General features: G+C 41.8%; 1 protein-coding gene across 4 annotated transcripts; it reads right to left on the bottom strand.

Moving 5' to 3' along the window:
• Window positions 1-2,203: 2,203 nt before the first annotated feature.
• KLHL24 (kelch like family member 24) lies at window positions 2,204-26,541 on the bottom strand. 4 transcript variants are annotated; one of them, XM_074912774.1, is made up of 8 exons: window positions 26,409-26,541; window positions 23,636-23,761; window positions 19,171-20,158; window positions 14,029-14,213; window positions 12,780-12,898; window positions 11,498-11,686; window positions 10,893-11,081; window positions 2,204-9,703 (listed from the first exon to the last, which is right to left on the bottom strand). In XM_074912774.1, the coding sequence occupies exons 3-8, from the start codon at window positions 20,088-20,090 to the stop codon at window positions 9,503-9,505; spliced, it is 1,803 nt and encodes a 600-aa protein (XP_074768875.1). In that variant the 5' UTR covers window positions 20,091-20,158; window positions 23,636-23,761; window positions 26,409-26,541; the 3' UTR covers window positions 2,204-9,502. The 4 variants fall into 4 exon arrangements, 3 of the variants coding, with proteins under 3 accessions (XP_074768875.1, XP_074768877.1, XP_074768876.1); XM_074912776.1 differs by having other exon boundaries at window positions 2,204-9,700; XR_012634101.1 differs by having other exon boundaries at window positions 9,590-9,703; window positions 9,978-11,081.
• Window positions 26,542-26,772: the final 231 nt, after the last annotated feature.

The raw sequence follows: 26,772 nt of genomic DNA, 5'->3' as shown, positions 1-26,772 counted from the left end.
CGTTGTAATACAGAAGATGTTCAGGATGGTGATCAGCGAAAAAAAGAAAAAAAACAAAACAAAACAAAAAACCAACCCAAACCCAAAACACCCCAAGAAATGAGGCAGGGGCTGCCCGAGGTGCAGGGTGCCCACAGCCCCCGCAGGCGCAGAGCACCGCGTCACCTCAGGGCTGGGGTGGCGCCCGGCCGGCCCTTACCCGTTGGGCACACAAGATCCACCGAAGGGCGTTTTTGCACTGATTTCACTACAGATAGGCTTCAAAAATACCTTATACCGTATTTACTACTTGCCCTATTTCTTAGTCTCTCAAATCGGAGCCGAAATTGTCCAAATTAGTGTAGTCAATACCACAATTTGTGTTTGGTTTTGGCCACTGTAATCCCTCTGCCAGGCGTGGCTAATGGCAAGGAGTTCTTTGGTCTGTGGTAGTCCCGCTGTTCGTGCAGCGAGCTGCTAACCAGCATAAATAAATGTCCTGCTCATACATGTATTTGCAACTTATTTATGAGGCCACTAATTAGCAAGTGTATGCTGAGTGTTCAAGGGTTAGCCCTTAAAGTCCTCTTTTTTTCTGATTTCAGGACCACCACTACAACGGCTTTCTGATTTCTTACCAAACAAACAATGTGAATTATGGCAATTGACAGAGACCATTCTATACTCAAATTTGTATTACTTTGATCAGGAAAAGTACATGTGTAGTGCAGTTAAATTTTATTTTCTTCCTTTTTCCTGCTTAATGGAAAGAGGAAGAAGAGGCTGTTGTTAAAATATTGCTGGCAGTCGACTGTGTTCAAGACTTAAACTATCTCAAGACGGGCTTCCAGCCATCAGAAATATTTCCATAGCTTTGCAGTCTGTGGACTCTTAGACAATGTCACTCCTTTCAAGAAACTAAACTTCTGCAAGCATTGAGCTTGGTTGTTACTTTTGGCACCACAGCAAGAGCCACCTGGTTGCTGTAAACCAGCCTTGCCACACTGTAGAACTGCAGCAGACACTGTTGCCAAGTTTTATTTCATGAAACAAGTTATTTGAAAACCACCAAGTATCTCAGTAGTGCAACATCTAGACTCATCTCAGTGGGCGTAGGTTTGAAACTTGAAACTAAGGCAGCTACTTTATTTCTTCTTCTCAAAGTTGCAGAAAAATCTATGAAAGATGCAGCATCATGTCCATTTAAGTTATATGAAAATGGAGAATGTCTGGCACTATTTCTACAAAGAGCTTCTCTTTCCTTCTTTCTTTCTCTTCTTTTTACTTATTTCTCTGTCTCAGAGAGACACTGAGTATACCAAACATCAGGGCCCCACTGCCTTTGGCTTTATTTTGGTAAATCCAGAACACCCCACACCTGAATATACCACACAGGGAATAAATAGACTTGCAATACAGATTAGATCTCGGTGGGCTATAGGGCAAAGGTAGAGAAGTTGTATTTGATTGTCTCAATGTCCAAAAGAAAAGTTTTTTGGGAAAAGGCAAAACTAGGATTACATGAAGGGCAAGTTCTGAGTCTGAGATCCAGAATGCACGTTACAGGGAAGAAGCAGCCAGGAGTACAGCCAGTGTACCACTAGAAACATGCAAAAGATGGGTGTAATCTGTAAAAAAAGGGGTATTAAACCAAATACTTTCATTATATCAGTTCAACTGCACTAGTGCCACTCCATCACAGTCTGAACCCTTAGGCTGCCATCTTCAAGTGGGACCTCAAGATGGCCAGGTAGCTAATTTTTGGAGAATAAATTTTCTATAGGATTCTTTCCAAGCTGTATTGTTGCCAATCCCCTTCCTTGCATTATGTTACCTTTTCCTGATTACCCATGCTGGTTTTGTCTTCCAAGTCCATTCACACCCTTTTCCCATCGCAATACCCAGGACTAACTGCTATTTCATATCCCACCCCCCTGATTTATCATTTTTTTCCAGTTTTCTTCCTCCTTGAAGTTTGCTCTTCTGCACAGCCTCTAGCTCACCTTTACTCACATCAAGAGTAAATTCCATGGCAAGGACAGAAGGATGAGCAGGGAGAACACCTAAAAAGGGAGACAGAATAGACTGATGGATAGATACAGAGACTGCAAATGGGCAGAATCCAACAAGTTAAATGACCCAGAAAAAACAGGAAGGAGTTTCCTCCTTGTGCCACTAAGCCCCACCCTGGAACCTCTCACAACCCAAATAAAACACAGTGAACTATTCAAAAGGCAAATGTTTATTAGATACACTGAACTTTAAAAAAAAAATTCGAAGAATTATGCAAGAAACATATTTAAATATAACAGGTGTTATTGCAATTGTGCTACATTACAAAATCACTTTTCTACTGTCAGCACAATCTGAAGACCTTGATGTTATATGCGAGATAACGTTACGTTGACTCTGGCACGCAGTTAAGTGGTTTGCACTTTTCTGTTCAAATGTCATTTGTGCTGCACCAGGTTGTTCTTGAAGACAAGATCAGCTCTTCACAGAACTACGCCTTTTATGGTCCAGTAAGTAAAGGAACTGGCAAGGAATAACATGAACTGCTGTTTTCCTCAGCAAAAAAAAGGAAAATCCAAACATGATTTTAGGTGAAGATAAAATACCATATGAATAACAGTTCAGAGGTAAATTCTCTTTCCATGGCCAAGTAGCTCCTATCAATCTGACTCCAAATTGCTACAGGTGCACCAAAAGGAGAATGACTCATAGGTCCAGCATTTACACAGATGAAATTAGTAATAGTACATTACATTCAAGTCTCTTGATTTGCTTATTGCCATGCTGCACCATATTATTGCTTCATATTACGTATACTGAACAAGAGGTTCATGACTGACAAGTCGGAGCATTCAGAAATATCATAGAGGCTATTGACTAAAACAAGAAACTGCATATGTTAAGGACAGGGAGTCAAAGACTAAACTCAAGTCCTTTGTCACTGACAAGTGCTGGAAACAAAAAAAAAAAAAAAAGGAAAAAACTAATACTGATTTCCCTAGATTAAATCTGCCATAGCACTGTAATAATGGAAGCATTCTAGGCATATTCTAAACAAGAGGTTTAACTACTCTGGTTAATGAATGACAAGACTTATTTGTCTTAGAAGGACATCAACAGTCTGGACAGTAAGACCGATCCTAATAAAGATACACTGAGAGAAGTAATCCAAGCTCTCTTTCACAATAGATAAAAATATAGGTGAATTCAAGGCACAGGTATTTTCAAAATTAACACACATTATTTTCTTTGGAACTAATAATACAAAGGAAGCCATAATTACATTATCAACATGCTGTACACAGGGGCTTTTATGTGCATTACTTATAACAGCACTATCAGAAAATGATCACAAAATTATCCACACGCACAGATGTGCGCACATAAACATGAGCATAAACTGGAGCACTACAGTAGAAAAAAAGAAATGTTCCTGTAAATAGAGTTCTTAGTAATGTTATCAGGGCTATACACTTTGAGAACATGAACTTATGTGTTACATTAGTTATGGAAGACAGCTGACACAAGGCCTGCGTGCAGAGAGCATGTGATTCACACATCTGGTTTGGGGGTGGTAGGAAGGCTGCTTTCTGTTCGGAGGCAAGGTTCATAGCACTGACACAATCACAGTATACTGACAGAGAGATCCATTTTTATTAACATCACCTGAAATAATTCAACACTGAGGAAACCTGTGTGCTAGACATTAAAAAAAAAAAAAAAAATCACTGCTTGGCCCCCAAACAGATGGCAAATTTCTGTTTAAAAATCTCGTCTTACCATGTAGACTCTTTTTCTGGGTATATGTTGCTCAGATTTTTTAACCAAGCACAACCACCCATTTCATTTGTACGTTCTTGTGTGCACGAGACTACATTCAGATTAAAACATTCATTTTGCTGCACAGTGATCAAGTCTTGTGAGTTTCTTAATGCTCTTGAATTGGCTTTTGCCATCTTCAGTGGTAGAAAAAACCCCACAAATACTTGCCTAATTGGGCAATTAGGAAAAATGAACTTTTGGCTTTCCTGAACACTGCCACTAGAAGACCATGACCATATATGCATATTTATTGCTCCACCTGAGTTCAGTGAGTTGACAAATGTGAAGTATTTTTACCACCCGAGTTTCAGCATCTGGAATTGCAACCTTATGAGCAGGCAGAATGTCTTGCTTTCAGCAAGCCAGGCCGAACACACAAGACCCAACCACACTGTGTTTCCTCCTGCCATCTCTTACCCTACCCCAATAAGTTTCTCTCTTGTCTCTCTTTGGAGCTGGAAAAAGTTCACAGCTCTGCCTACCCACTAAGAGTCACAGCTCCAGCACTCCACCTGCCTTGGGCAGGAGGGAAATCTGAAATCACAGGAAGTGGGACTGCTGTTTGTTTTGACCTTGCAGCTCATATAAAACAAAAGCAGGGTAAACTGAGTAATTATCTAAGATAATGTGGTAAAGTCAACTATTTTGAGGAAGAAGCTGGAGCAGTCAGCAGTATGCTTACTCTCAAGCACAAGTGATCAACAAGCACAGGTGACCAAAGCTTCCTCTGAACCTCTGTCAAGGTAAGCACCTCCTCTTCCTACATCATCAGCCTCTCTCAAAAACTTGCAGTGTTAAAAATACCATTTTAAAAGCTTGAATCAGTTATGGTATGGGTCCGTACCAATATAATCGGCATTAAAGATATCTGTGCTTCACAGAGTAGAAATGAAAGCAACCTCTGATGAAAATGGCCTTGGTGCCAATTAGAATAAAAAATAGCAGTACACCTCTGGACCCTTGGTGCTAGACTGGAAAGCACAGTGCCAAATCCTCAAAATGCTTACCAAGCATGTAGTATAAAATGAATCATCTGATGGTACAAACAGAAGAGATTCCACAAATTATGCCCACTTAAGCACCACCAAGAAGGGAGTAAAACTAAATGATTACCAGGCCATGTTACACTCTGGATGTCTGTATAATGAGAGGATGCATGGTGTATCTAAAAGCAGAAGGCTAGAGGCTGCACTATAATGCAGTACTGAAGTTATCTATTCAAAACCTTCTTGAAGCCAGGCTGCGAGGAAACATCAACTTTCTTTTCAATTAACATCATACTGCTGAGAACAGAAGGATATAACTCATCATGGACGTAAATATGGAAAAGGAAAAATATTTACTATCATTTCCTTTTAAGACTGAAATACTTAAAAGGTAATTATCTGTTTGGTGGAATGAATTATTAGACAACTCTTAGAATTTATTTTTTAGGTGTGACTTCGGAGATAGTTGAGCCCTCTCCCCATGTATGGTTAGACTGAAGTTACATCTTTGTGGAGGTGTCTCTACTTTAAAGCTACCAAACCTATTACATTTATGATGGAAATCTTTTGATTATACTAGATGACAGTAATAATTTTCTCTCCTAGCTGAGACATAAAACCTCTCTTGCTGCTCAAGCCCATAAACTGCAAGCAGCCAAATACTCACAACAGTGAGAGTTTAAATCTTTGAATTAATCTTTGAATTAACCTGATCTCCTTCTATGACAGAGTGACCTGCTTATTGGATGAGGGAAAGGCTGTGGATGTTGTTTACCTTGACTTTATCAAGGCTTTTGACACCATTTCCCACAGCATTCTCCTGGCAAAAATGACTGCTCGAGGTTTGGACAATCGCACACTTCGCTGGGTAAAAAACTGGCTGGACGACCGGGCCCAGAGAGTTGTGGTGAACGGAGTTAAATCCAGCTGGCGGCCGGTCACGAGTGGTGTCCCCCAGGGCTCGGTGTTGGGGCCACTCCTGTTTAACATCTTTACTGATGATCTGGAAGAGGGGATCGAGTGCACCCTCAGTCAGTTTGCAGATAACACCAAGTTGGGTGGGAGTGTTGATCTGCTCGAGGGTGGGGAGGCTCTGCAGAGAGACCTGGACAGGCTGGAGCCATGGGCTGAGCCCAACTGCGTGAGCTTCACTAAGGGCAAATGCCGGGGGCTGCCCTTGGGCCACAACAACCCCCAGCAGCGCTACAGGCTTGGGGAGGAGTGGCTGGAGAGCTGCCAGTCAGAGAGGGACCTGGGGGGGTTGACTGACAGCCAGCTGAACAGGAGCCAGCAGTGTGCCCAGGGGGCCAAGAAGGCCAATGGCATCCTGGCTTGTGTCAGCAATAGCGTGGCCAGCAGGGACAGGGAAGGGATCTTACCCCTGTACTCGGCACTGGTGAGGCCGCACCTTGATTCCTGTGTTCAGTTTTGGGCCCCTCACTACAAAAAGGACATTGAATGACTCGAGCGTGTCCAGAGAAGGGCAACGGAGCTGGTGCAGGGTCTGGAACACAGGTTGTACGGGGAGCGTCTGAGGGAACTGGGGGTGTTTAGTCTGGAGAAGAGGAGGCTGAGGGGAGACCTCATCGCCCTCTACAGCTACCTGAAAGGAAGCTGCAGAGAGCTGGGGATGAGTCTCTTTAGTCTAGTAGAAAGTGACAGGACAAGAGGGAATGGTCTCAAGTTGTGCCAGGGAAAGTTCAGACTAGATATTAGGAAGCATTTCTTTACAGAACGGATTGCTGGGTGTTGGAATGGGCTGCCCAGGGAGGTGGTGGAGTCCCCATCCCTGGAGGTGTTCAAGAGTTGGGTTGATTTAGAGCTTAAGGATATGCTGTAGGTGGGAACTGTGCTAGGAGATCTCCAGGGTCCTTTCCAACTAGATGATTCTGTGAATCTCTACTGAGGTGAAATGCATCAGAGAACAGGTGGCTCAGGAATGCAACATCCAAATTAATGCATCCTTCTAGAAAAATGGTATATGTTCATTAAATTATAAAAGTCCAATTGTTCTTTTCTAGTATATCTAAAAATAATTGTTCTAACAGAGCAGGCCGTAAGTGCAAATTATTTACAGAGTTAACAAGCAAAAAAAAAAATACACTGCATGTTTTAAGGAAATCACTGCATGAGTAACTGTCATTTTAGCAATGCTCCACACATGTAATTGTTCAGCATTGAATACAGGCTTCCAAGAACTGCAAGCAGAAGTTTTCTTCTACACCTACATTTCTGCCTTTAATGAACCAGTAAACACTGTCATTTTCAAAATAATAGGTAACGGTACATAAATTGTTAAGACAACTAAACTATAAAATGCATCTTTAAAGCCATGGAAAGCAGTATCTTGTTATTTACAGATTAGTGCAGTATTATAAACACAGATAAAAAGATACCTATACATAAATGACATTGTTCTACACCTACGGAATAAAGCATGTTTAAACAGTTTAGCGTGACAATCAACATTACAGGTCTTCATACAAACAGAAGGAAATCAAAGGAAAGGACAGTATTTCTCAAACTGCATCTCTAATGAAGTGCTCCTATCATTTTTTACATTTTCATTTACAACAATGGCACAAGTTATATACAGTGTTAGTATATAATATCAGTTACTGGGCAATTACCATTGCTATCAATGGACCTTATTCACAGGTACTGAAATTACCTTTTCAAAGTAACACCTGGTGAGCAGAAACACAAAGAAACTTAGAAAAGGATTAATTTATCTGATTCATTTGTCTTACATTACTGAGGGACTTTCTTTTAAGGGCAGTGTGAATGGACATGCTCAGGGACTAACTAATTACACCACTGATACGCAGAGATTTGTATTTTATCGGTATTCTTAACATATACAAAACAGTGTTTGGTATTCAGCCAGAAACTGAAATTTGTGTCCTTTCCTGAGGTTACAAGTTAATGCATCACAAAGTGCAGCTCCCAGTGCTCTTTAAAAGTCATGACCATATTTTACTGAAAATGATGACTCCCAGTTTGGCATAGTTCTACTGAGGGTCAGAATTTCCATCTCATGAAGAAATACTCTGGGAAAACAGATGAAGAATGTCCAGTGGAACAAACGACGTTCCAGAAATGGTGCTTGTTTTCACCCTCCTGAGCAAGCACGAAGACCAGAACCCCGAGGCCAGGACCGTCTCTGCAGGGGGCTGTTGGTTTTTTTTCCTGCCCTGGCACTGACCAACTTCCCTACTGGCTGCTGTCCTCCAAATTCCTTTGAAAGGCAGTTCCTGAGGTTTTTGGTGATTAACAGGAAATTGGTACACAGACAATCCTATTCATTTTCCAACTCTTAAGTGCTGTTTCAGTTTTTATGAACTTGTGCCTCAACTGTACAACTGTGTACTGGAAACAAAGAGACACAGTACAGAAATCTAGGGAGGACTTAAAAAAAAAAAGCCTTTACAAAAAAAAAAAAAAAGGATCAAAATACAGGCACTTCCTAGGCTTCAAAATTATCCAAAACATGTTATGTGGGAGCTACCTCATATGGCTATGTGGACAGGTCCACAGATAGTTTTCTGGTGACAGGAGGGACCTTTCCAAAACTTCTTTATTGATGGCCAAGCAGCTTATACAGGAGTTTAACTGTGCTAGAGTGATTGTCTGAAGAAAGGCCAAGCAATAGTGATGGGTGCTCTGCCATCTCTGCAGATGAGATATCCGAAAAATCAATTTATAAGCTGTAGGGTGCAACCCAAGTCCCCATCTCTATCATCAGGTAGTTTATAATGTGATTCAGAGAAGCGAAGAATGCAGAGTTCACGATCCTTTATTCCTTGAGTAGTCTAGAGATACTTTGCAGTGAGCAAAAAGTGAACCCAGTAGCTTTCAGACTTCAGCCATACTTTTCAAAAAGTTAAAAACTGGGATTCAAAATTTGCTTCACAGATGCATGCCTACACCCCAGTGGTCACTGGTTTTCCACGTCATGTAGCCTTGTACTTCTGATGAACACTTTGCAACACTGTGAACAAGGTCCACAGTGTTAAGGTACACAATCGTTACCACAGTGTGTTGCAGTGGCTTACTAAACAAACAATTTCTCCTTCAGAAAAAAGCATTCCTCAAAGATTCTAGTATTTGTCCTATGCAGCTGATTTGGTTTGTTGGGGTTTGCTTTTGTTTTGTTTAATTCCAAACCATGCATGATCTGACATAAAATCTACTTGGTTAAGCTAAGTAATCTGTTTGTAAGAATGCTGTGCATATGAATTATAATTATACTTTTTTTAATTGTCGGTAATTCTCCTAGATGATTCTTTGGAATTTACTTGCCTATGTATTTTTCCAATTAGCAGAACCTGAAACATTTTGCAGATATCACTTCTTAGGACACAGGCACAAATGCTTGTGAAGGCACTTTCCCCCAAAAGCTTCCAAGATTTTAATTACTAATCACACATAGGGCAAACTTTCTGAACACTAGTACAACGTACTATTACTGCTCTCGTATCAGAGGCCACAGCAGATACAGCTGAACTCTGGTGACTGGATAGATTTGTAGACTTGTTTTGCAAGTTAAATTAACCCTTTTTCTAAAGGCACAGGATATAATTTTCATATGACGCTTAGGTAGGGAAAGGGCATCTTCCCACTTCAGTTATCTTTAAAAAGCCTGTCTTGTGGCAGACCACTGGATTCATTCATGCCGCCATCTTCTTTTCTCAAGAAAAAAATTACAGTTTAAAGCCTTTTTCATTATATCTATGAATCGTCACACAGCCATGATATGATACTGGCCTGGGCATGGCTGCTACTCCTGTGATAATGCCCGTAGCAGGGTCATAACAAAGAATAGTGTCTGTGGCTTCACCGTTTTCTCGTCTTCCACCAAGGATATAGATTTTTCCATTACACACAGACATGCCACAATTCTCCTGTTTCAAAATAGACAAAGGAATACACGATTATTCAAAAAACAAAACCTCAATTCCTGCATGTTTACCCCAGTGCAGAAGGACAGCATTGTGACTACCCTTTGTAAAGAGACTGGCCTATACTATTCCCTCCTGATAGGGCCAATGCAGAAAGCACAATAACTGGGGACAGCAGCAGCACAATCCTACAGAAAAGACTAGGTCAGGTCTAAGCCTTCACTATACGCAGCTCAGACAAGGGATACAACGGAATACAGCTGAACACTGTACTTACCATTTAAACATCCGAGATAAGGAAAGGGAGAGAGAATAAAGGTTTTCAGAAGAGGGGCTGCTGTAGGTACTCTTAATGCAAAAAAATGGGAAGGAGAAGCACCTTAGAGGAGTAACAGATAGTGAAGAGGGATGTAAACAGGGGAGGAGAAAAGTCATGACTAAGAAAAGAGTACGTAAGACAGCGTTATGCCTTACTTGAAACAAAGAGAGAAAGGATTTTATTTCTTCCTTAAAAGCAGGCATGGAAAAAATATTCTGTTAAGAACACAGATCAAAACAGAGGAATAGAGGGAAGGCCAGGAAAAAGAAGAAATTTCTGTTAATTGTGTTAGATACCATAGAGTATGTGATTGATGATTTATAAACATCAGGACAATTAACTGATACACACATACTTTACCACCGAGGGGACATATTTGTAAATTCTGCTCAGTTCCATATGTGAAAATGATACAGCTCTTAGTGCTTAAGGCAGACACTTTCTGTGCCACACATTGGTTTGGTTTTTTTTTATTTTTACCACACTGTAAAAACAGCCTTTGATATTTGTTACATTGAAAAACTTTAATAAATTATAAGGAAATTACTGTCTTTAGTCTAAATTAAAACATACAGCAGAACTTGACAGAGATCAATTTCTGTACAATTAAAACATCATCCATTATACTGTTACATTATTTTCCAACAGTAACTGCTCTCAAATAGTAAGTTTGGACTGGCTAACAGCAACACCCAACTGAAAAGCTGCTGGTTTAGAAACTTCCACTTCCATGTACAGATGAAGAAGTAAAGAAAGAATGGAATCGGAGACGCAATTTTAATAAGGTTAAACAAATGTATACTCATTTCATGCCAAAATATTAATGTAAAAAAATACCTTTCAGATGTCTACAGGGCTTTTAGTGTTAATTACCTGTCTGCTGAATGTATTCTGTACATGCATCCAGTAGTCCTCTGCTGGATCATAGCAGTATATTGCTTTGGTAAGCCCACCAGCAACATAGATCAGATTGTTCAAAGACACAGCCGTGATACATCTTTTTGCGATAGGGATAGTTGCACGGAGCAACCAAGAATTAGTATCAGGATCATAAGACTGAACCTGAAAACAAATACATGCATTTCAGATTAAAAGCCTAATTGAAGTAACAACCTGGCGCTCCCACACAGGTTATACAAGAGGAGTCAAAGCAGCAATACCTGGTGGGCAACATCCCAACAAGAAAATGAAGTCAATCTAAACACAAGTCCATATATTGTCTATATATGCGCTGTATTTCAGTATTACTTTTCTAACAAGTTTAAGAATTCACTGAACTTGAAGGCGATGACAGTATCCATGAGAAAGACCACAGGAATGGTGTATCATTGAGTTAACGTTTTCTACTCTACTTTTTGTGTTGTAGTAATTCCATACTCCATTCAGCAAAACAGTTAAAACAGATCCCTGTATGATCTGGTTTTAAACCAGCAACACTGTTTACCATGGATAGCAGTAATCAAATACAAATAACTGACCTTGTCAGAACACGTGTTGTCATCAGGACCACCCCCGATCACAAAGAGTTTGCCCACACAGCTGGTGACAGCTGGAGAGCTCACAGCTTCTTTAAGGGGAGCCACCTCTGTCCATCGATTAGAAAACGAATCGTAACACTCTACACTGCTGAGGCGGTTTTGCCCATCGTATCCTCCAACAACATATACCTGTGCAAAGTGGTGAAAACTATCAACATTTCATTTTTAGAGTAGTTATTACATTTAAATATAAAAAATATACAGCTGCAAGAATCCTAATTTGCTAGGTTTGTGAAGGGGTACTTTCCCCACATTTTACTTTATACCCAGGAGGAAGATATAATCTAAAAATAATAGGTAAAGACTCCCTGGAGAGTTCCATTCAGTCACATGTGGTATGACACTGCAAACACATGTTCAAAGCACAGTATTATTAATACTGAGAGAGAAACTTCCTATTTGAATGGCATTTGTTAAAAAAGGCACTTCTCTGCACTTCTCTTTTCACAGATTATGTTGAGCAACAGCAGCAGCAAAAGTCCATCCAAATTTACCTTTCCTTTTCTGTGTTTTCCCTTTTTCCTACTTGCTTACAAAAGTATTTCTTCTTCTCGCTCTGTAAACTTTGCTTTCCTGTTGCTTCTCTCATATTTAAGAAGCAGAGCTCATTACTACTTCTATCTTCTTCCCTCTGTGTGCTCCAGCTGCAAGTTTCATCTCTTAAGAGGTCAAAGGGATACCACATGCACATCTTCCCTAACTTCATTAATGGAGTCCCCACAGGCAGTTGATCCTAACTACTGGTTTTATGTTAATGCATTCAAAATACAGCAAAACCTCCCATTTTCCCCACAGCACATTGGTTAATTTCAACATAAAACATCAAATAAAAGAGCACAGAGCTAACACTCAAAGGAGTACTAGTTTCTGTTAATAACTGCATAAACTGCTAAACTTTTGACAGCACTTTTGAAGCATGGGCAAATCCAGATGCTTCTCTGCTTCCCAAAAAATTGCTTCTTGGGCATAAGACACTTCAATGACAAAAAAACCCACAAAAAATCCTAACTGAAGGATAACATGATTTCCATATCCACAGATAGTGTCTAACTGATAAAGAGCCTAATTGTTTAAAATAGTCTTTTATTTGAAAATACGCATTTTTGTAATTATTTGATAGGAAATACAAAGTAATACTAAATATGTACGTATTTTCTCCACTGCTTTTTTATATACAGCAAACATCTCCACTATAAAAAAATTATAAATATACTTCTCTTACTTTACCAAGAAGAACAGCCATTTTATGACGCCATCTGCCTTTATTTAAGGAGGCAACTCTGATCCAAATGTTAAGTTGAGAGTTATAAATCCAAACATCCCGGCTATTGATTCTTCCACCTTTTTAAAAACAAAAATAAGCCAATTTGAATAAATTTATTATTTAATGAGAAATGTTAACATGTCCCTCTACAGTGGGCAATGAAAACTTTGTATCCTTTTTATGTGAAATAAAGATCTATCTATATTTATAGACTGAAAAAGTCTGATTTCAAACACGACAACATACATTAAGTTGTTTTATTTATGTGTGTCTTTCCCAGTAACATGCTGAGATCACATTAGATTATTTCTCAAGATTGGAATGAATGCATTTTAATGGCTTCTGCCCTTGCTCTTCAGATCTCCTTTACTGCCACTACCTGGATGGGACACTCAAAATCTTAACTGTTGATGTGCCTCATGGCACATCCCTAACACTAGCTGCTCCTCCATTTGGTTCATGCATCCATCTCCTTCATTTTACCTTTTGTTCAAACGACATAGGTACTACACATCTGAGGAGAGACTTTCTTTGGTTAAACTAACACATGGGGCTTGGTTTCTAAACCATCAGCTGCACCCTATAATTTACCCTTGCTAAAAGACTGAATGAGAGGTGTTTAACACCTACAGCTATTGCTCATTTCACTGTAAAAGGCTGGTATAAATGGATCCCCAACTCTGGTGCTAAAAGGAATTAATTTCCACTTTACATTCCCATGAGGAGAAGAAGCTTTAACCGTTTTTCTTTCAGAGTCTAGGCAAGCCATAGGACAGAAGCAAGTCACCAGCAACATACCAGTTCTGCAGTTGTCCTAGGTAACTGGTGTTTTAACCAGGACACAGAATGTTTTGTGGCAGAGAAAATGCTGCTAGAAAAAACACTGCTTTCGATTTTTTGCTTGCAATTTTTCCATCTGTTGCTGCAAACAGGCCACTAATAAATCTTAAAGCAGTATATTTAGCGAGCATAAAATAGTCTCTTTAAATACAACGGACACCCTGGAATCAGCTGCAAAACACAACCAATTAATGCCAAACAAAAATCCCAGAAAACACCTTTTTCTACAGTAAGATTGGTTTGGGGCTGGTGTTCACCATTTACATCACAAAGTGACTGTCAGTTGAGCTTCTGAAGTTCACAGTACTTAATAAGAAAACAAAAACAAAGAAAAGAAAGAAATCTTAAAATTGTTGGGATTATTCACCTGAAACGAGAATGTCATTCCGTAGAGCACACACTGCATACTCAGACTTGGTAAACTCTGGAAGTTTAGCCAGTGACTTCCACTCTCCTGTTACAGGATCGTAGCACTCAGTATATGGCAAATTAAACCCTCCAACTCGTTCACAGCCTCCAACAACAACTATCACTTCAGAATAACCAGTTGATCTAAAAAAGAGAACACAGAAAACTAAGATATAGAAGATTATTTATTAGTACATGAAGGCCAAACAATACTGTCTTCAAAACTGTTAAAATCGGGAAATTTACTAGTTAGCATTAACTTATAGAGGGAAAAAAAAAGGAAAAAAGTCATGTAGCAAACTGAGGTTCTTACTGTTTCCAGCTGTCTCATTACACAGCAAGTTACTCCACTGACAGGTATTCTGTATAAGTGGTGGATTTGCACTGCACAACATTCAACGTAAAAATCAAATAATTAAAAAATACAGAAAGCCCTTACTCTAATGATAGTTCTCCTTTGACTGTGTATGTAGAGGCATCAGAAACAGTTCAAGCGAGGCCAGAGACAATGAGATGAGCAATGTGTTTCACAATGAAACCAGTCCTCGCATCCCCTGTGATCCCCCTGAATTTTTCAGAATTCACAGTACTTTACATTGCTTAAATACTCAAAAAGTTTGAAATCTTTTGGGTTATTTCATGAGAAAAAAAGCTGAAGGCATATAGTCACCAGAATAAGGGGGAAAAAGCCCCAGACCTTAGAGCCAATGTCCAGTCAAGAAAGTGAGAAAGTAGTGTAGTGATAAGAAGGAAACATTAAGGAATACTGAAGTAAAAATTCAAGCCTAAAACAAAAACTCAGTGTGAAAAAGTATTAGACAGTCTGCAGTACATGTAAATAAGCCTTTAAATTCTATTCCACACACTAATTCTTATTTTACTAACCTTCTGCACTATACATATTCTATATCTGCAGGAATAACAACTCATTATACGTTAATCCATATTTGAATGTGGAGAAATCAACCATCTTCAACATGCAAATCAAATTATGACCAACTTTTATTCCTCCCTGCAAATTTATAATTTCCTGTAAACATCTGTCAAAATCCTTTCTTTTCAGGGCATTTTTAGATTAAAGGATTTTGCACTGATACAGTTATTTCAAGGAGTGTTGTTTACTAATTAAGGAAAACTGAATGCAAGATTGAGAAACCTTTTTGTTGTGTTGTGCTATTAACTTTCATCCCATTCACACCTTTGCTAAGTACTGCAGTCCTCAAAAAAAAAAATACTTAAGACTGCATTTGAGATAAAAGTTGCATGGTTCATCCCCAAACGTCCTAACATGTGACCTTATGCACATATTAACTTATAAATCCTGATAACGTGTTCCCCATTTTGAAACATCAGGAATAAAACTAGTTAGCCCTTCTATCTCCTTGTGACCACACGCCATAATTTAAATACACCATATATATTTCTACTCAGAATATTTTAAACAGGCAAAGGCAATGTGCTATAACATTATATAACAAAGATATGGATCTGAGGAAGTATACTTATGCACCTGAACTAGTCAGAAGAAACTCTTCAGCTGCTCAGCTTTGAAGTCATGCTTGTTCCTAGTTTCTATGTATTTACTGTTACTGGTTTTTGCTTTTTTGAGGAACAACTCTGAAAAGAATCTCTCAAAGGGTAAGAGTGGGGAAGTTCCCATGACAGCAAAGCATTACCCAGGAAGAGAATTTCCTTAAGAGCAAGATACTCATCTCATAATTTGCCTTTGAAACAAGCCCAACTAAATCAGCTAACTGTATGTATGAAAGAGGTTTGTCTGTTGATTACTTTCTGGATTAGAATCAAGACCTCCACTTACTGAAAAGCTTACTGTACCAGATTATTGATCCTTATTTTAAAACTAAATGAACCAAAATCTTTGATCAGAGTGCTCTTTATGAAAATTGCTATGATGGACTTTTGCTCTTTAAGGAAAATATTCATTTAGTACAGTATTTCAAATCCACAGAAAACCAAAATTTTTCCCAGCATTTTAGTACCTATGTAACTATATCCTTTCCTCACTTAAGAAACATTTTCTCTGTTACGTTTTCTTGGAGTTTTGCACTGTATAGATTTTAAGGTTAGTTCCAACAGATCTTTTGCAAATGATGGAGGGCACATCAGTTTAAAAGAAAAAATTAAAGCTGTGGGAGTACACCAAAAGAACATACAGGCAAAGGCTAATTCCAGAAAAGAAGTAAGGGTATATTTGAATGGAGATTAGAAAAAGCTGTTATCTCAATCAGTGGTACATAAATTCTTCCTTGTAGCCCCTCAGAAGAAATGGTGTGATCAGAATAACAGACATGAGCTAAAACAAGCACTTCAGAGATTCCAGGAGACACTCTCCCATCAGAAAGAGGTGCAAAAAATTGTGCATTCCCAAGAGCAGGTTTCCATGGGGTCCTCAAGTTACATGCAGACCTCTAGGTGAGGTGAGAACACCAACCAGCACAGCGTCAGCTGGACACAAGAACTTCAATTGTTCTGAATTATAATAATCTGATTACATTCAAAAACCTTTTAAATTTGGTAGACAAATTACAGGAATTATGGTAAATCTCTCTCTCACACACGTTAATTCACTTTTGGGTAGTAAATGGTATGACAGAAATGTGCAGTGAAATAAACACTCATCTCCCTGGGGGAAAAAGAAGGAACTACATTGAAGTTTTCTAAAGGCAACTAAAAAGGATGTGTTAGAATGTGTGAATGTAGTAACTTCTGAGCAATTCAAGAGAACACTCATTTTTATCAGACAGCCTAACAAATGGTGTGATTGAAGAATCCACAGGTACATGAAAATCTGAAGATAATTCAAAGCATACTGTGGGAAGAGCCTGGTTTGGTTTGCATATGGAAATGTGTTATTGCTCACTGTTCTGCGACACAACCAGCAGGGGACAAGGCAGACTTAAAAGGAGCATGAGAAACAACCTCAAGATGTCACTATGTCGTTACAGGTACAAAACTGTTTTAAAAGACTTGCATTTGTCAACAATGCCTAGTGGCAAAAGAGCAAGCAGGCAACCGTTACGACACATTGTAAACTGGTATTTACTTCAGGTAACACTTCACTGCTTCAAAAAGAAAAAAAAAAAAAAAAAGTCAACCATAAATTGCAATCAACACCATTCTTTTAAAAAATGGGTAGAACACTCTTCACCTGTAGGTGCATACATACCCATACAAGGAATCACAATTAATTTCCAGAAGTTTCAGTAAAAACACTGGCGTTGGAATTTCTGACCCTGCAGCCTGTCTCCTTTTAGAAAGAGTTTATATAAAAAAGAAATTGAGGAAGACGAGAAAGAAGGAAAAGAGCTCTCCAGCATCCCCTGCTCCCCAAACCCCCCCAGAAATGCCCAGAAAATGGTGTGATGAAAACATGGGGGAAAGAGGGACATGGTAACTTGTTTTAAAACACAATCTCTTTTTGCTATAGGCAAGAGAAACAAAATGACAAATAACTATTCCATGAATGTATATAGAAAAGGGGAAAAAATTCCTGCTGGGAGGCCAGCCAGTTTTTCTCTGTAAATTATTTCTCTTGTTCCTGCCTACTCGAATTCACAGTGCAGTTTAATAAACTCAGCAGTAAACCCAACAAAACCCACAAAATCCCAAACCAACACCCCTCTACCCCAGAAATCACCTGTATCAGGCAAGGTACTTCATTTACAAACTGGAATGCTACACTGAGGTTGCTCAGGTTCTCAAGTACATACACACCATGCACTTTGTCAAGACTGTTAGGTCTGAGTGTGTTTGCTTTCTTTATCAAACTGCACAATAAACGTACAACCGCCACTACACCAAATACCACAAGATACAGCCACAGTCCAGCTGCTGATGAAACAAGGAGGTCCTTGGTCTGAATTCCCACTGTCCCTCCCTCAGGCCCAGACTCAGAGTAGAAAATGCTTCAGAAACCATCGTTGCAGCAGTTTCCAAACTCCCATGAACCAAAAAAGTTTCCAAAGACTCTCCATGGCAACATACAGCTTAGAAAACCTGGAAGCAGGGCTGCAAAGAGTTTAAGAATAATTTCTTCTCTCATCGCAGGAATGAAGACTAGAAAGCCAACAGTGGGGCAAATGCTTGCCAAATAGTCCCCTCTCCCCATTAAACACATGCCAAAAAAAAAAAAAAGGTTCCCTGCACAGTCACAATAAAGCAACCACATCTGACTAAGAGTAAACAAAGAGGACTAACTCCTAACACAATCTGTTTGTCTAGACCAGGTCACTGCACCACATTAATATAACACATGATTCTAGAACTACAGCTTAAATCAGCTGGAGTTAACAACAAACTATCATGTGGAGGTAAGGCTTTTACTGGGAAAGCATTTTTCAGGAAAAAAATTTGTAACTATCATCGCTCATAAATGCCACTAATGAACTCTTCCTCATTTCTTCTTGCATCTTCAGTCACCTATTTGTGTAACACATTATTAAGCAGCTGCAATTCTGAATCATTAATATGTCATCAAATAAGCATGAAATACCTCAGGAACTGTTTCATAATTTTTTAAAAATGCAAGATTTAGCTTCTTTACAGTTAAGAACCTGTTCTAGACCTGCTATTGTCTATTGCAAATCCAGGTACTACTCCATCTGTAAAGTATTTGTGATGTAGCATGTGAATGCTCTGAGTATGAATTTCTATCCACATCCTTTACAGTGTGCTGTACACTTACATGACTTTATTATAAAAAGAAATAAGGTTGGGAAATGGAATGGTTAATCTGCTATGGCACAGTAAGTTCAAGACACTGCTATTGTATGAAATAACATAAGCTCTCATCTAGCAAACATTAACCTTTAGAAAACATTTTACTTACAAGGTAATATAACTTCACTTACCTGAACAGTCGCTTATTTCACAATAATAAAGTGATCTGTGCAAAAAGACTCACTTATGTACATTTTCACGACAAATGTGAGCTTCACATGTTTTGAGGAAGTACTGAAGTGTAACTGTAGTGGCTCCAGAATGCAAAATAAAATAATCTTCAAGAGATTTTTAATCTGGGCACATGTATATCAAACTATGTCCTTCTCCTAAAAATAAGGGAAAAAAAAAATCTCCTCACCTGCGTGGCCTAGTTCTGGGAGACATCATCTCATTTCCAAGGATATGGTATCGCCTGGCTTCGTGCAACAGCTGATAGCACTCTGGGGAATTCTGAATCAGCTGGTCCACCTCCACAGTCTGAACAAAGTAGTTTGGATGCAACAACGGGAGCCTGACGTGCGTCAGAAGTTCATGTAACACTGGTCTTCGCAACTCGACCGCCCGGTACACCCAGCGCATGACAGCTTCAAAGACCATCTCTTCCTTACTGATCACCAGTTCATCACTGCAAATGTAATCAATAAGCTCATCCTTCCCCAGTTCGAGGAATTCTTCATGCTGGGACACGTCCTCAAATGTCTGCAGCGCAAAATTCCTGCACTTGGTGAACAGGGTCTTGAGTGAGTGCGTATCTGCAAAGCGCTGGATTCCCAGGCAATTGCAAGGATCCAGCTGTTCTTCCAGGAACTTGGCACAGGCGTCACGCAAAACACTGATCTGAAAGAGACTCGAGGTTTCAAAGAGATACTGCACGTTCTCTGTAGTGATTTTCACCTTGCCAGTGTATACATACTGTAAAAAGCAATCCATAGCTTCAGCAAAAATGCCATTGATCTCCACTAGCATCTCTCTGCTTTCTCGGTGATCATTGCAAAACATAGCTCTGAAGTAGCTGCTGCAGGCCGAGAGAACTGCTCGATGGCAGGGAAACTCCCTCCCTTCCACACAGATAATAACATCTGTGAACAACCGGCTGTCTCGAAACTCATTGAAGATCTGGAGAATGCTTTCAGCATGGGATGATCCCGAAGAAAAGTCAAAAAACTCAGGGCCTGACAACGATTTTGGGTCCATTTCAAAAACTTTCCGCTTGGTTGCTGGGGAATCTCGTATCCCACTATCCTCTCTATTAAGTCTGCGTCCCAATATTAGTACCATTGTTACATCAGTTGGCTATAGAGTCATTGAGAAAAATTTGCAGAGTTTCTCCTTCGCAGTCTTACGGTCTGAAAAATTAAAACACTTCAGTATTCAGTCTGGTATATTCTTAATTTCATCATGAGAATTAGACAAGATACTTATTTGGTCACTCTAAGAACTGGTACAATTTTCAACCTTTACTAGAGGGGACATGGTATTACAGAGCAAGTTACCATGCACCTTGCACAGGGCAATGCGGCACTACTGCCACACATTACATACAAGATATACCCACAGAACAGGTGTCATGGATAGCAAGTTCTGAGTGTCCCAGCACCACTAGCATTGGATTAGTGTTCATGGTTTAAAAAAAAGGAGATCTCAGCTCCAGTAAATCACCTGACTGAAAAAAGCCAAAGATTCCCCAGATAAAGAGCCAGAGCTTGGGCTTTTCTCATTTTCCAGTGTAATCCTCATTTCAGCTGGAGCCTCCAAGTACTACTATAACAGCACTAGTCAAAAAGGGGAGAAAAAAAAAGACTGAGATTTTCAAAATAAAAATTCAGTAGAGAAATCATTCCATTTTCATTATCAAGTCTCTCACAATGAAGTCATATAATACTAGTGTTTAATAACATTCAGTTATCTCAGTGAATAATCTTGGCCGTAAATTTTTACCTGTTCATTCCTAGCATCTAAAAATTAGTTCACTGATAATCTAAGACTCAATTAAAAATGAACCTAAGATGCTAGCACACAAAACAGAATGAAGAAAGAATTCTATTGGTTTGTACAAAACTACTGGAAATAAGAACCAAGGGCAACTCACTGAGGACAGAGAGATTTTTTGTTTTCCAAAGATCTACTAGTTTGCTCAAAAACTTTGCAGTTTCAAACAGACAGTGTACAACATTCCCCCAAGCATGCAAACACAGACTCACATTACCAGAGCACTAAAGTTGCAAAAATCAAGTACTATGCCAATAATACTAATATGTTTTTAGGTGAAGAAACTGCAGCTGATTTTGCAGACAGTGTGTATTAGAGGTAACGTGATCAACCAACCTAGCTGCGATACAGCTTTTTGCCAATACTGAGCTTTCAAATTAACTGGATGAATGTCCACCAAAATATACTGAGGCAGCAAGAGGCTGGGCAAAACGCCCTCTTGGGTCTGACACAGGTATCATTCCAAACACATGTAATACTTATATGTCTAGAAGGACATGTACCGAGTTATTTTTAAGTTTATGGAGATTGTTTTCATGCTTCCAAGAGGTTATATTCAGTTTCCCTCATTCCCCGCTTATACAGTCAATAGACGTCAGCTCCTCACAGCAATTTCATTTGTTGACGTGCCAGCATCTTTAGAGCTGCAATTACACAATCCTAGTCTGGCTATATCATCCCTTAATATAGAACTCAATGAAGACACTTTTTCTAAACAGGCTTTTTACACAGCACCTTTTAAAAGGCACCATCCTAAAAAGCAAGAAAAGAATGTGTGCCATACATAAACTCATTGAGAAAAGAGGTTTTAAAACTGTCAGTTTCCATATAAAATTTTAAACATATTTACAAGGTAGACTCTTGGTGTGGCTTATTTACTCTACAAAATATTTAATTTTAATTAAAAGAGGACCAGTTGTCAACGTTGATGCCTGAACAACACCGTTGCAATGAGCCTATCTAATAACTGATTGATTGCTTCATAGATTTTAAGGAGGCATAAACAGACAGTCTAATCTGTAGCTGGTATTCCATCCAACGTATTTCACAACTGTTCCACCCTGTAATGATGCAGGCCAGATAAAAGCAAAACCAACAACAACAACCACTACCACCACCTCAGCAGCTCTGTTGCTAACACCCTAACAAATACACTGAACTTTATCTGCAATTAATTCCATACTACTTAGTATGAGAAAGTGGGCAGAAGTGAAGCATCAGCAGTAGAAAAGGGAAATGTAACAATGAAATTATAAATATAAACCCTAAAGGCAGTATCACAGATTTAAATCAGACAAATTTCACTAAAGCCAGTGGAGCTCTTCCAAAGTAAAGTAAGCCTGAAATCAGAAACAGGACACTGGCATATTGCATGAAAGGGCAAAACACAGCAACTAAGTACTAAAAGCTTCAAAATTAAATCTTTCTCATTATGTGTGAAGATAAGACGACACTCTTATACAATCACCAATAAACGGAAATGAGGACTCTGGGTTAAGAATGCTCACTGAAGGAAGCAATGTCTTCTTTATGTTTGGAACAACACAAAATTAGTGGTCAGCAAATGATTTTATTTTTTTTTAATGTCCCAGTGGTTTAAAGAAATGGGAGACCAAAAAAAAATAAAAGTCCATGGAGCAAAAACTAATCAAGAGGATAAATATTGTAAATTCACACATAAGAGAATAGAATGGAAGAATAATTACATTCTATTGCAGAAATCACTGGTTTTGAATACATTATGCTTCAGTTTTATCCAGTTAATCATTTCTGTAGGTTTGCTTAAGCAAACTAATTTTATAAGACTATCAGTAACACTATCACATGTTCAGCTCTATCAGACATACAAATGGCCTTCTTGCAAATCTCGCTCTGGCAGTTTTAAAATGCCACCACTTCCAGCTGCCTGCCCCACGTTTCAACCCCAAAGCAGCAAAGGCAGAGGGGAGTCTGTGCCTGAAGCTGAGCTGCTGAGTGCACAAAGGAGGGAAACACAAGAGGATACACCTGTCTGCACCTTCTGCCTATGTAAAAGTATTTACACACGCCTACAGACTCTGCATTACAAAGCACCAATTAGAGAATTTAACATTGAGATCTCTTCAGTAAGTTTAAATGAATCAAAAGAAAAACAAAATAATTTTTTCCCAAAGGCAGCATTGGAAATTATTGTATTAAAAAACCCAAAACACACTGGATTGCTTGTCTAAGCAAGGATCAACAAGGATGGACTTTAAGCAAATCAGGGTCTACCTATTCAAAAAACTGGAAAGGAAAAACAAATCACACTTTCTTTCAACACCTTTTAAAAATGCTTTACAAATACAGACACAACTCCAACTGTTACCTGTACATCTCTAAATTAAGGTGGGTTCACCAGAAGATCAGGTTCCTCTATTTCCTTAATCTAAAGCATCTGTAGGCTTGTCTATACAAGACATTCCTCAGAAATAATCTAAGAGCCCAAATCAGAGGCCAGTAAATGAGGTCTACAAAATGTTTGCCCTGACACCTTCTATCAGTAAATCCTCCTGTGCAAATTACTTTTTATGTTGCACTAGACTACTCCTTCCTTCACTGCGACATCCTGGTGTGTTTTAGCCCTCTCCCTTCATCCGCAGCTCTGGTAACAGCTAGCAGCCTTCCAGCAGAGCTGGTTTTCTCTCCTTCTGTGTCACAGAACTCCTTCGGTCCGTTAGCAGAACTGAGGAAAGCAGCAAAGGAAGCATGCAGGCAGGGTCGGGGTGAGGCCCTTCAGTAACACCTAGTCATCAGGTGTGCCCCAGCTCTACCTTCCAAGCTCACCCTGGGGCTGTAGTTTCAAGGAAGAGTACCTGAAGCTGAGCTGGGCTTCCTTCTGCCGCTGCCGGTGGAGGTGGCTTCCACCCTGCGCCCCTGCCCACCGCCGCTGCCTCACGTCAGCACCAGCACTCCCGTGGCGTGGCCGGACCGGTGGCCGTCTGTGAAGGGAGAAACAGAGGCGCTGGGACCACGCTGTCTGCCCTGGGAAAGGGCAGGAGCCCCCAGCAAAGCCCACACACCACCTGTGTGGCTCCAGCTCCCAGACGCGTCACGCCTACTATTACCTGCTGCAGTATTAGTAACAGCACCCCCAAGGTAATGCAACCAAGCTTAATAAAATAAATGGTATTTTCGTTCTGAAGCATGGGAACTGTTAACTCGGGTTTGGCCAATTCTAGTTATTTGTGAGTTCAGATAACATGATCTGCAGATGTGCTTCACCTCAGATGTCTGGTTACCACAGGAGTCAGAGAAAACAAACTCCCCGTTGTACCTACTGCAACACACTGGCTAAACCACAAACCATACTCTAGGTTGTTGCTCTTTTTTTTTTTTTTTTTTTAAGGAAGGAAGAGGAAAAAAACAAAAGCATAACCGTTCCCTCCACCAAAAAAGAAACACAGCTTTTCTTTTTCCTTGCGATACAAAAAAAGACCAAAAAAGTTGTTGGTTTTAAATGATTTTTAAAACAATAAATTCTTCTTGTTTTACGATAGGAATTGAGGTTTTGAATGCCTTTAAGATGAAGTCTGAAGAACTAATAAAGATGAACTCAAAGTGAACAAGCTGATTGACATGGTAAGGAGTTAGGTACACCGTAGAAAAAGTTTTCTGTTCTAATAAGACACTATTTTGATTTAAAAAAAAATACTCTGGATGCCAAAATTCAACAGCAATCAAGGTGATGACACATAAAAAAAAGCCTTAAGTGCCCTCAAAAATCACTCTGCAAAAACAGGAACTGATTTGGACATGAGACTCATGATTATTAAGTAAACCAAAACAAAAACAAGCAGCAAAAAGGAACACCTTTAAACTGTGCAGAAATCTTTAAGTAACCTTTTTGTAAGTGAAGAAGTCACCTGAAAGGGTACGCACCCACTGGGGAGGGAAAGGGGGGGGGGGGGGGAAAAGAGAGCAGCACTCCATACTATCATTAACCTATGGGGAAGAGACTGAAAAAAACATTCTTCCACCTTGGTTTCACTATCATTTTTACATATATTCAGATTTTGCTTAAAAAAACCCCGAAGGACAGCCCCAGTCATTGCACACATCCCGATTAGGCGTTTCAAGGGCTTCCAGGGGCTTCAGCCAAGTGCCTGCTAAACTTAAACTTAACAAACAAATCGCTGCGACCACACAGCGCAGAGACAGCCGAGCCGATACCACAACCCAGGGAGATTGCTTTTATCGAAAGGAACAGGAATTTTAAGTATGTAACGATGTGAAAATTGGACTAATACACAAAGACGTACATCTGAAACCGTGGGCGTTACCGAGAATCCTACAGAGCAAGGCAACGCGAAACACGCAAAACAAACCCCAGCCAGGAAAATTTAAGAAATCGGAGGATGTCCTTAATGTCTGCACACACACACACCCCCCGACTCCCCGGGACAGGCCCCCTCCGTGCCTCTGCCCCAGGGGCGATCGAACACAAGCACCGTTCGAGGCCAAAACACTCCGAAGTTGTTGCCACCCCTTTTTGCTATATAAGGAAACCGAGCGTCATCCAGACTACAACAAAAAAACAACGCCCAAATAAAACAGAACCAAAAACAAGAGCCCCAGCGCCATCCCACTAGACCCCGGGGGGGTTAAGGACAAGGCCGGCGCTGAGGGGACGCCCACGGGCCGCTCTCCCGTTGTTTACCCGCGGGACTGGAGGCGGCTGCGGCAGCACAAAATGGCAGCGCCTGGCAGGACGCGGCTCCCGGCCCGCGGGAATCACCTGCCCCCGGCACCGCCACACGCGGGGCACAACCGCGCGGCCCCCGCGCCGCGGGCGCCGGCGAGGCAGGGGTTAACGGCGGTGCAACGGCGGGCCGGCCCCACAGCCGCTGGGAGAAGCCGGGCAGCCGGCACCCGCGGGGCTGAGCCCGGGCCGCGGCCACGTCCCCCGCCGCCTCCCTCCCAGCCCAGAGCCCCGGGCACAGCGCCCCCCCGCCAGCCATGCCGGCGCGCATGCGCGGGGCCGCCGCGTCTCCCGGGCCGGGACCGCCAGTGAGGCCACCGCGCGCACGCGCGCCCTCCAGCTCACCTTCACCCCGAGCCGCCCTGGCGACAGCCCCCCTGCCTGACCAATCCCCGCGCGGCCCGGCGCCGCGGCCCCGCCCCCCCGCCCAATCCGCGGCAGCGGAGCCGCGCCCCCCCCCCCCCCCCCCCCGCCGCCGCCGCCGCAGCCGCCCGGGGGGCGCGGGGCAGACCCGCGTTACGAAACCGCCACGGGGGTCTGGGGGCACCGGGCACCCCCCAGCCCCGCTCCGCCGCGCCGCCCGCCGGGCCCCGCTGCCCGCACTCAGCGCCGGGGCCGGGGGGGGACGACACACAAACACACGACACACACAGCCGAGAGGTCCTGGGACACCGGCGCCGCCGCCGGCCCTTGCCCGCCATGGCACCGCCGCGGCGGTCGCCCCGCGCTGCCCCACAGCGCGGCGACTAACGGTCCCGGCCGGTCCCGCGCCTCGGCCCCGCCACCGCCGCGCCTCGGCGGGACCCCGCGCCCTCCCCGGGGGCTCCCGGCCCGTCGCGGGGGCGCCGCCGCCCGCGCCCCGCGCCCCCGCGCCGGCCCGCACTCACAGCCGGGAACGGGCCCCGCCGCGCTGCGGCCCGCGGGAGCTGCCGCCCGGAGCGGGGGTCGGGCCGGGTGCAGAGCGGTGCGGTGCGCTCGGGCCTCTCCGCCGCCGCCGGTCGCGCTGCCAGCGCCGCTCAAAACAAAGGGGCCGGCGGGGCATGTGACCGCCGAGCCACCGCGCATGATGTCACGGGCCCGGCGCGGCCCTGGGAGCTGTAGTCCCGCCGCCCCGCCCGGAGACCGGCGGACGCGAAACCGGGGTCCGCGCCGCCCTCCGTCTGCGGCAGCGTCCCGGGAGGAACCGGGGACCAGCGGCCAAGGGGCGCGGAGGGGCCGTGAGAGCCCCCGGCAGCAGAGGCGCGGCAAGGC

This window comes from Athene noctua, chromosome 8 (genome assembly GCF_965140245.1).
Source record: "Athene noctua chromosome 8, bAthNoc1.hap1.1, whole genome shotgun sequence".
In the NCBI taxonomy this organism is placed as follows: domain Eukaryota; kingdom Metazoa; phylum Chordata; class Aves; order Strigiformes; family Strigidae; genus Athene; species Athene noctua.
The sequence above is the reverse complement of the archived record's forward strand: the minus strand, read 5'-3'. Positions and strand labels throughout refer to the sequence as shown.